At 40.5% G+C, this 10,852-nt stretch overlaps 1 protein-coding gene across 1 annotated transcript; it reads right to left on the bottom strand.

The window, feature by feature from the left end:
• Nucleotides 1-234: 234 nt before the first annotated feature.
• On the bottom strand, nt 235-8,920 carry LOC122664718 (uncharacterized sugar kinase slr0537). Its single transcript, XM_043860672.1, has 5 exons — nt 8,357-8,920; nt 7,906-8,168; nt 6,855-6,972; nt 5,049-5,257; nt 235-805 (listed from the first exon to the last, which is right to left on the bottom strand). Exons 1-5 carry the CDS (start codon nt 8,828-8,830, stop codon nt 352-354), a joined length of 1,518 nt encoding a protein of 505 aa, XP_043716607.1. The 5' UTR covers nt 8,831-8,920; the 3' UTR covers nt 235-351.
• Between the last annotated feature and the right edge of the window lie 1,932 nt (nt 8,921-10,852).

The following is a 10,852-nucleotide window of genomic DNA, read 5'->3' as shown; positions in this document are numbered from 1 at the left end:
CAGTGCTTACCCATCCACAGGTATAGTTTACAACTAAGAACGGCGCATAAACAGCACAAAAGAAGTCCCATGAATCCCATAGTTCCACTAGATGTGGATCAGATCAATTGACATTGACGATCACAAAATCTGCTATGCAAGACCTATTAAGTGACAGGTCCCATCACTGCATTTTTCTTCCTAACAATGCAAATATGCATAGAAACAAAAAGAGGGTGGGGAAGAGAAAGAGAATGAATTTACAAAAAAATTGATAAACATAAAGTATAAGAAATGTACATAAATCTAATTACAAGAAGAGAAAAATCCAGCCAGTGGAACAAATTAGAATCACAAAGCTGAAGAATAAGATTAGAAACTGGAGATATGATCTGATCCTACATCGAAGTGAACATTGGAGCTATTGATTTGAAATGCAAATGACTCTGCCAACTCAACTGCATCCTGAACACGGAGGCGAGTCCCCTGCTGTCCAACTACTACAGCAGCAACCCTTGCTGCTAATGTACCCATACCTTTCAAATCTGATACACCACGTAATATACCATATAAAATCCCAGAAGCATAAGCATCTCCAGCACCACATGTGTCAACAGGTACACATGGTGAAGGGGGTATGAAAATGGCTTCACCTTTTACACCAATGTAAGATCCTCTATGACCATCAGTCACGGAGACAAGAGGTACAAAATGGCTCAGATACCTTGTAGCGGATACAGGGCTCTCTTTTGAGGAGAAGTGGCAGAAAGCTCTTGCTTCATCAGTGTTTGCAAATACTATGTCTGCATAGTTCCCTATGATATCCCTGAGAAGAAAAGATCGGAGAGAGGGTTATATAAGTACAAAGAGATGAGTAATGGGTTCTGAATCATACATAATTACAGATGCTCAACTTATGTGTCATAACACAAATGGAGCCTGACCGTGCAAAACAAGGACCATCAATCAGACTCATAGTCCAAAATATACAAAAGAAATACATCGAGTGTTGTAGCAGTACTATAAGAGAGGTTCAATAAATTGAATGTTTACTGCAATTTCCGGTTTGAGCTTCCAACCATCCAAGAGGTTACCCCTATTTTTATGGACTGGATTGACCATGTGTAAAGGAAATAGATAAACACACAAGCCCTTTTTTTGTTCTTAAGGCGAGAGACCCTTTCTTTTTCCCCTTTGCAAGGATTAAGGAAGATTGGAGCACAATTTATTCAAGCAATGTAGGCCAAATTGGATGTCTATGTACTCAACCCATCTGAACTGTTTTGTCTAGATTTGCCTCAACAGGCTCAGAGAGGTATAGAGTACAGTTGAGCACCTGATCTGTCAGAGGTATTGGGAAGGTTTATGGGACCAAGTAATATTCTTTCAGCACTATGTATAGCATAGTTGTCATGGCGTCGCCATAGCAGCGCCATGGCGTCCTGGCGCTGGAGGTCTGTGCATATCGACCTACGCCATGGCGTCCTGTCTCTCTTTCCCTCTTCGATTTCTTCTTCTTTAATTTTTTGTTTCTTCCCCAACCTTAGACCCACTCCCTGCTTCCCAAGATCTTCTATTTTAGCCTTGGTTTAGTAGCCTGCAACTAAGACATCCGCCAGATCTGATTTCAGATCTCACCATTCGGTTGCCAGTAGAATTTTGGGGCTATTTCTCGTTTGGATCAGCAGACCTTGGTGCTGCGATTTTGTTCCAGAAATTGCAGGGAGAATCGACTTCATAAGGAGTTTCCTCTGCTGGAACTACTCCAGTTCACCGCCTCTCTGCCTCTCTTTCTATTGTGTTATTGCAAGGTTGAAGAAGACATTTAATCTTTAAAATTGCAAGTAAGGACAACTTATACTATTTATATAAAACCCCTTATATTCTCTATTGCTATTCTATTTAACCTATTCAGTTTTCTCTTTAACTCCATTAAATTATAGTTCTGCCACTCCTTTACAACTTCAGATTAATTATGGTCGACATGATCGCCATGGCATTGACGTGTCGATATATCGATCAGACACCCTTCCACCGACTTGGATCGCCATGACAACTATGATGTATAGGTGATGCAGTTGCATTAGGCATTAGTCCCATATGAAGGCCTATATCCAAGTTATATTATAGATTGGGCCTTTTATTTTTTGGGTTACATTTTAATGGGCCTAATTTATAAGCACATAAAACGGGATATATTTAGTGCATGAGATTAGTAGTTAAGTGTCTGAGTTAGATTAGACTACTTAGTAGCTAGATAGAGTTTTGTTTTGAGTTTATTTACTTTATTGAGAGTACTAGAGTGATTAGTAGTCCTTTTATGTGTCAAATTAGGAATTTAAGGTCTTCGTATATGTAATACACCCCAATCATTTAGAGAAGATTTGAGTAAAGAATATGAGTTTTTTAAGAGTTTTGGTGTTGTTGAGCAGTGCAAACGGGATTGGTATGCCAAACATGATTTCTGCTCTCTTCTTCCTCCCAAGCAGACCAATCTCGTCTCTTTTCCCTCCCTTTCTATGCTGGTGGCATTTTATTTTTTGGGTTTCATTGTAATGGGCTTAATTTATAAATCCATAAAATGGGGATAAAGTTAGTACACAGGATTAGTAGTTAAGTGTTTGAGTTAGATTAGAATACTTAATAACTAGATAGAGTTTTGTTTTGAGTCTATTTACTTTATTGAGTGTCTTAGAGTGATTTGGAGTCCTTCTACGAGTCAAATTAGGAATTTTAGAAAGCCTTTATATATATGATACACCCTCATCAATTAGAGATGATCTGTCTAAAAAATAAGAGTTATCTTTTAAGAGTTTTGGTATTATTGAGAACATACGGGACTGGTATCCCAAACCTGATTTCTTCTCTTCTCTCTTGTTTTCTTTTTCTCTCTTCTTCCTCCCAAGCAGATTGATCTCATCTCTTTTCCCTCACCTTCCATCGATCTGATTTCTTCCCTTAACAATGCAATTACTTCATTTATCTCAGATCTAATCACGGATTTGATTATGGGTAGTCTGTGCTATAAACGATGAGTGATCGACTGGCCTGCTTGCATCTGCGATCCATAATCGAAATTTTCAGATTGCATTAATAGGTGTTGCACCACATCCTAACTACAAAATGAGTTCCAATATTTCTCATCTGATGGTAAAAGTGACTGTGGAAGCCTGACACATTTATTCGACTAGAAATATATGGAGGACTAAAAGGAATCTGTTCCAAATTACCCTAATTTGATGTTTCTTCAAACAATCCAAGGGTGATATCAGAAAAATAACACTAACACCCTTAAATAATCTTAATTTAATCCATCCATACCAGGTCTAATGCATGACGTCAAAGGACAAGCTATCTACCACAGAATAATCTCTCTTTTGAACCCTCCCTGTGCACAACCCAAAAAAAATTCAGAAAATCTAGTAGAAGGTGACAAATGAAGCATTAAAGCATACCCAACAAACTCAGTCCTGCTTCCCTGACTTCGACATCCATAGATAAGGAGAAGAGATTTTCTTTTTTATACTAACCCCACCCACCCCCAAAAAATGCATGGTTTACAAAAAGAGTATAGACTATCAAGAATAATCAACCTCTAACTTTAACAATGAAAGGATTGTTCATTTGAACGGTTTTCAAAGAGGAGGAAGGAAGAGCAGAACACCAACAATGAAAGTATTTTTCATTTGAATGGTTTTTCAAAGTGGAAGAAGAGGAGAACACCAACAAGAAATACAAGAACAATAACAATGACATCAGTTGCGAGGAGAGTAAGCCATCTGTGGATATGTACTCATGTTCATGTATTCTTCATCATCATAACTTATTTAGAATTTACGATACAGATTCTTTTTAAACGTTCTACTGGCTATTTATTACTATATATGTGGATTTTGGATGATGGAGCATATTATAGGTTTGGCATTTTGTTATTTTGTGGGAGTGCTGATTGCTGAAAGGAACAGAAAGCAAAGTATAAGCAGTTGAGAAAAGTAAAGTGGTTAAATTAAATTGGCATTGGCCTTTTCTCTTAAAAGAACTTAAATATTTAAATCCCTTTTCTTATTTAACTCAATGCTAATTGCATGGATATGGGCCCCACTTTCTTTTTTTATACAAGGGAATCCCTCTCATTATGATTTTCAGAATGTAATCTTTTATTTATTTACTTATTTTTATACAAGGGAATTCCCTCTCATTATGGGCCCCACATTTTTATTTAGCTCAATGATTTATTTTTTTTTGGGTGGTTGTGACCAAGTGGTCACGGGTTCGAGTCTCTGGAAAACAGCCTCTCCTCAAAGTGGGGGTAAGGTTGCATACATTATGACCCTCCTCAGACCCCGCAGTGGTGGGAACCTTGTGCACTGGGTACGCCCTTTATTTATTTTTTTTGGTGGGTGGTGGGGAGCATCCTCATGAATGGCCTCAGCCTTGGGAGACCATTTTCATGCCTAGCAATACTTTGACTACTCATACAGATATCTGTGTTGGATCAAGAATGAAGTTACTGATTGACTTCAGAGATGCTCTATTTGGGATAACTTATATCCACAATCCGTTCAGTGGGCAAGCGAGCCAGCAGATATAATTCACTATCTTTCTTTCCAAGCGAGTCATCTAGGATTTTCTTCTTTCTCTCTTTCCGGCAGGTAGGCAAGTGTTGGCATGTGAGCTCAAGTTCAGGGCTTGCAAAGTTGACTACACATAACTACTAAGAAACCTTTGCACTCCACAATTGTAAAAGTTGAGCCTGAATCAGATGGCTGGGCAACACATGTTCTACTTCTGATTCTAATTATGAAGGAAATCTGAAAATTTAAATTGCTAGCAGAGAATGGCTTCTTCCTAACCTCCCACCTTGACTCAAGGATTCTACCCTAGTATGGAAGGGAAATCAGAAAGTACAGGCAAAGTTCACTCAATTCTAATTTCTAAATAGTTTCAACTGTCCAACCTTATAAATAAATAAGTAAAAGAGATAAACAAATGTAAATAATTATATAAATAACAAAATAAAAATGAAGCAATTGTAAAGAGATGAGAAGCAAAGCAAATAAATATCTCACCAAAAATCATCATAGTGTCTCTCAATGCAGGACACGTCAGAAGCAGTGACAGCAACGAGAGCACCATTCCTGTGGGCATCCTCACACGCTTTTGCTATTGTTTTGATCGTATGAGGAAGTTCAAATAAATAACCTTCCACAATAAGTATATTTGTTTTCGAGATTACACTGGCCAAGTATGGATGATAGCTAACAGTTGAAGATGTACCCTAAAACACAAGAAGACACCCATATATTACTTCATCAATGTTAAATAACCAAACAAATAACCAAATTCAATTGACACTTGCCAGGTTTTTACTTCTAGGATGAACCTCAACTGGGGTGAAAGAAAAAACATAAGAACTTCAATTTGAAAACTTTATACTCATTCAAGAGTCTACGAGCAGGACACGTAACAAATCTAATAGAATATAGAAAAGGAAGAAATCTAAACCCCAATAAGCATCTTTGCCATAGCAAGTAAGGCAACAGAAATCATCAGCAACAATATCCATCCAATGACATAATAAATCCAGCGGCTTTAAATAATGTCATAATGTTTTGGCAGTTGTCTTATTAATAAGGGCACTTAATTGTTCAAAACCCAGCTACATCAGACACTGAATGTTTCTATATAAGCTAATGTAAATTTTGCAGCAGATGCTGAGTTGGTGACTGTATCATTGTCAGACATAATCTTTGGTGCCTACTCGGTAGTGAAAGCTCTTTTCTCTTTTTTTTTTTCTTTTTTTTTTTTCTTTTTTTTTTGGGTGGGGTGTGGAGGAGAGGTAGTTGGGAAAGGGGAGTTGAGATTGGACAAAGAAAGCATATGCAGGTAACAAGTACTTGGAAATAGTGACAGCAACCAATCCATAGTCTGCGTTGTGTGTTTGGAGGGGGCAGGAACTTAAATAACAATTAATGAACAATGAGCAAAGGTGTGTCCAGAGTGCTGTGTGACTGACTATGAAGGTGACATAGAAGATGATGTTTCACAGCGAATTAAAGTGGGATGGATGAAGTGGAGAGGTGCATCTGAAGTGCTGTGTAACCGACGCATTCCTCTAAAATTTAAAAGGAAAGTTCTATAGGACTGTTGTATGACCGGCTATGATGTATGGGGGAGAATGTTGGGTAGTTAAGAAGTGTCATATCGAGAAGCTATGTGTGGCAGAGATGAAGATGTTAAGATGGATATGTGGAAAAACAAGGATAAAGTAAGGAATGATCGTATCAGAGCTAACTTGGGAGTTGCTCCGAGAGAGTCGTTTGAGGTGGTATGCTCATGTTCAACGGAGGCCTAGGGGCGCCCCAGTAAGGAGGAGTGATATGATTCCAATTTAAGGAGCTAAAAGAGCGAGGGGCAGGCCTAAAATGACCATAGGAGAAGTTGTGAGGAAGGACATGCATAGTCTATGTCTTGTACCATGTATGACCTCGGATAGAGCCTATTGGAGGGCAAGAATCCATATAGCAGACCCTATTTAGTTGAGATTCTTTTGACTTGCTAGGTTGTGCCTCTTTCCTCCTACTTTTATCTTTCACTTTTCTTTTATTTTCCATCGTTCATTTGTCATTTTCCATTTTTCACTTCTAATCTCATTTCCCATCCCTCTTTTTCCATCTCTTCATTCTTCTTTTCGCTGAGATTCTCTTTTTTTTTAGACCTCAATTTTACCTACTTTGTTTGTTTGGATCCATGTAACCGACCCAATTGAGTTGGGATAAGGCTGAGTTTGTTGTTGTTGTTGTTGAACAATGAGCAAAGGTGTCTAAAGTTTATTTACACTAGCTGGATCCTTAGTTGATCCAAAGATATCTGACCTGATATGCAAGCATAGTCCGTTGGGCATCCGGGGTGGTGAGAACTATAACTGTCCCGGTTGTCCCATCCTTGACAGGTTTGGAAAGAAAATTCACATTTGCCCGACAAAGTTTTGCCCTGAAAAGCACATCAAGAGAAAATTAACTTCCAAGGATCTTAGCAGCCAGATCAGAATATAGCTCAGCCCTTCATCACCTAACAATTCATTGATCATTTTAAAGCCTAAAAGAGGAACCAAAAATTTTCAAGTAAAATAAAAACAACCCAAGTCATCTTAGAACACGCACACTCTAAAAAATAAATTATACCAGAAATAGAAATGTCACTATCTAAAAATAAGCTAAATTGGTGATCATGCAATCCTCCTTACACCACACAAACAGAAGGAAAAAAAGGAAAATCCATAATGGACCATCTCTGTATTACAAAGTTAAACAACAGACGTAATTCCCATCCTACAACTGTTTAAAAATCCTGACAATGCAATATTTCTATATAAATACTTATATAAGAGAACTTAAACCTGCAATTAGTTTGTTAACGCAAATACCAAAAAACACGAAGAAACAAAGCAGATTTAAGCAAGGATGACACAGAGATTTAACCGTGGTTTACACACCAATTTGATGTGATACAACCACAGGCGAAGCTGAAGATGATTCACTATGTGATGGAAGAAAATTACAATGGAGATCTCTCAAGAACACCCAGAGGTCGCAGCAAGAACTCTCCCTAGAAACCCTAACACGAAAATGCCCAAATCCCACTTCTTTTTCTTGCTTACACAACAAGACAATAAAACAAGAAAATACTCCTCCAATTCAGGTCGATCCGTCATACCAAACAAGCCTTCCGCTACCATCACAGACCTCACAAAATTTCTCCTTCGGGTCACCACCAAAAAATGTCGGAGAGGGGCAAACTTCAAAATGGGTACAAGAACTTAAGACACACACATAACAATTTACCTTGGTTTTGGGCACATCTCAAAAGCCAGAAATTCTAAAACATGTACTTCAAATAAGTTGAACGCAAACAAAAAGGTCTAACCTGTAAAACCCACCCAAGGGGTCGCCCCCAACGCTACCCGCCATGGCAACATTCAAGGCAGGGCCTCCAATGAACCGACCACCAAGCCTCGCCAAGGCTACCAATGTATTGGAAAGAGACCCTCCAGCAGCGGCCTTGTAGCTGCAACCATCCATAGCTCGCAAAATTCTACCTCTCTCCTCATGGTTCACAAGTTTCCTGGTCCCTTTCTCCAGTCCCAGTCTCTCCAAAAATTCATCATCCACCACGCCCGAAAAATCTACCTAGAGGGATCACAAAACACCAAGAGATTGTTTCTGGTGCTGCCCACTTACTTCAATGAATTAAAACAAAATTTCGCCTAATAAGGAAGCTAAACTCCAAAGCAACGTTCATAAAATCATATTAGAAGCAAATAATAAAAATAAAAATAAAATCTAATATTGAATTGAAGCAATTAATAAATGTATACCATGGCCTGTCCAAGACCCAAGACATCCCATCTCTCAGGTCCAGCAGAAGCTCTTATCCCAAGCCCTTCTTCCAGCTCCTCCCCCTCATCAGAATCTTGACCTTCTTCTTCTTCACCATCGCTTCTGCTGCCAAGTTCCTGGGCTATGGCATCGTCGCTTCCACTGCAACCATTATAGCTAGAAAATTTCGAAGAACTACGAACTCGCCCCACAAGAGTTCCAAATACCCTAGAAATTTGGTGCCCATTAATGCTCGAAGAGAAAGTACCATGAACCTTCTCCTTCTGTCTGCAACAACATATGGTCGAGGTCATGGTGGTGGTAGTAGTGGTGACATGGGTTCTGCTGAGATTGTTGTTTAAAAGACGATTAGGTACCAAATTAATAGATGGATATAAAAGAGAGGCAAGAGGATGAAGAGGTGAGAGGTTAGTAGTGCCATGGGAGAGAGAAGAGGGTAGAAGAAGAGACATCCTTACATTCGCCGTTGTTTCAGGATGGAGGTCGACGGCTAACCTCCATCTATCTCAGAAAAAGTCGCAGAGGCCTTAGATAGTGGATTTATGGACTACGACACACACACACTCTCTCTCCCTCTCTCATCTTCCCATTTGTATTTTTCTTCCCAATTTACCCTCGCTCTGGGTCTGGCTCTTGCTCTCTCTCATAGAGTCTCATAGTCTCATGTCCCCTATTGTATTCTCTCTCCGAAAATACCCTTGATCTGATCCGTCAACAAACCCGGTCCATACTCCATTCTGGCCCATTTTCCACCCATGACCAGGTGACTAAAAGTGGCCAAAGGCATTCTTATTGAGGTCTGAACTATCAAATTCAACATGATTACCACACAAAAAAAACTATCAAATTCAATATCAACACCACTACATCCTCATTTATTTTACATGAATAATTGTAAGATCCCAATCTAATTTACAAAAATCTCGATCTAATTGGTGTAATGATTGATAGCACCTACCCATCGTTTTACTAGATCTTTTTTTTTTTTGTGTGTGGGTGAATGAATGTCTTTTTTTTTTTGAAAAAGAGCATACATTTTTTTTATTTTTTTTATTTTTAAAAAAGAGAAATTTTATTGAATAAAAGGAGGCAACAAGCCTATGACAGAATACTGGCAAAGAAAGCTAAAAATTAAAAAGGGGGAACTCAGTCTTAAACCATAATGGCGAGGCTACCCGAGAAAAATTGAATGAATGTCTATTGATAAGCTCGTGTGTTACACACTTACACGTGGTGGAAGAATTATAAGCTTCAACCAACCTGATAAACCCAAGTTTATACGGACCAATCGGGAGCTGCCACGTGTCTCGGTCCAAGGGGTGGGCCGTCCCAGACCCGGAGGAGAACCAGCTCAGACATGAACCGCAAGGACACTCACAGGCGCAGCCTCCAGGTGCGGCCTCCTCACGGGTGCGGCCTCATCACAAGCGCGGCCTCATGACGAGTGTGGCCTCATCACCGGGCTCGGCCTCACCAGGCACGGCCTCGCAGGCGCGGCATGATAGGCGCGGCCTCACAGGCATGGCGGACACCCTATGGGCACGGACCTCGGGTGCAGAGCGGGCCCAGACGTCAGACCCCTGATCTAAGACCAAGCCACTACCGCTGCCATCAACAAGACATGCACCATCTCAAGGACTCTAGGCCACCGCCTACGAGTCACATCATCCTGATGGACTCAAACATCAAAGATCTTATCACCACACGCAGGTGTCTATCTATTAAGGACCCCAACACCACTGGGACACTACCTCCCTTAGGGAGGCCACCAACTAAGGAAGAGCCCTGCTACCGAGGGACTCTATCAACTACACGGATCACTCGCCATCGAACTGGGACTCTCCACACTGCCATACTCTACTATAAAAGGGAAGGTATTCTACCCCATCAACCCATCTTGAATTCTATCATTCATTTGTTTGCTCAGAGAGATCTAACTTAGGCATCGGAGAGTCCTAGGCCGGAACCACACCGGTTCTCCTTTGTCTCCCTGGTCCTTTTACAGGTTACGACACTCAAAGGGACCGCCGATGATTTCTTGACGCAACAGATTGGCACCATCTGTGGGAACGACGCTAGCCATCGTACCTACTAGCTTGTTTTCTTAATTACTCAATAGCACCACGAGGCAAGAAAACTGCTCCCTCCACCAACAATGCTGCGAGGGAGGGGAACGGATCACCTCCTCCTAAGAGTTCGCGTTGTAGAGCCACTGACCATGTCTCTCAGGAGAGGGATGTCCCAGAGAATCAACAGGTTGAGGTAGTCAACCCCAACCCCAAAGCAGCCATTGAAGCCGCCGTGGAGCCAGTACCTGATCCCAATGCACCAGCGACTGTGGGTCAGATCAATGACTTGCAGCAACAGATCCTCCATGACCAACAACTCTTCCGCGACTACATGAGGCAGCGCGCAACATCCCACCGTTGTAGGACAGATCCTATCCCTAGATAGGAGCAGAGCCCTAGGAGGTC

Source organism: Telopea speciosissima, chromosome 6, assembly GCF_018873765.1.
Source record: "Telopea speciosissima isolate NSW1024214 ecotype Mountain lineage chromosome 6, Tspe_v1, whole genome shotgun sequence".
Lineage (NCBI taxonomy): Eukaryota > Viridiplantae > Streptophyta > Magnoliopsida > Proteales > Proteaceae > Telopea > Telopea speciosissima.
This window is presented reverse-complemented; position numbering and strand designations above follow the sequence as displayed.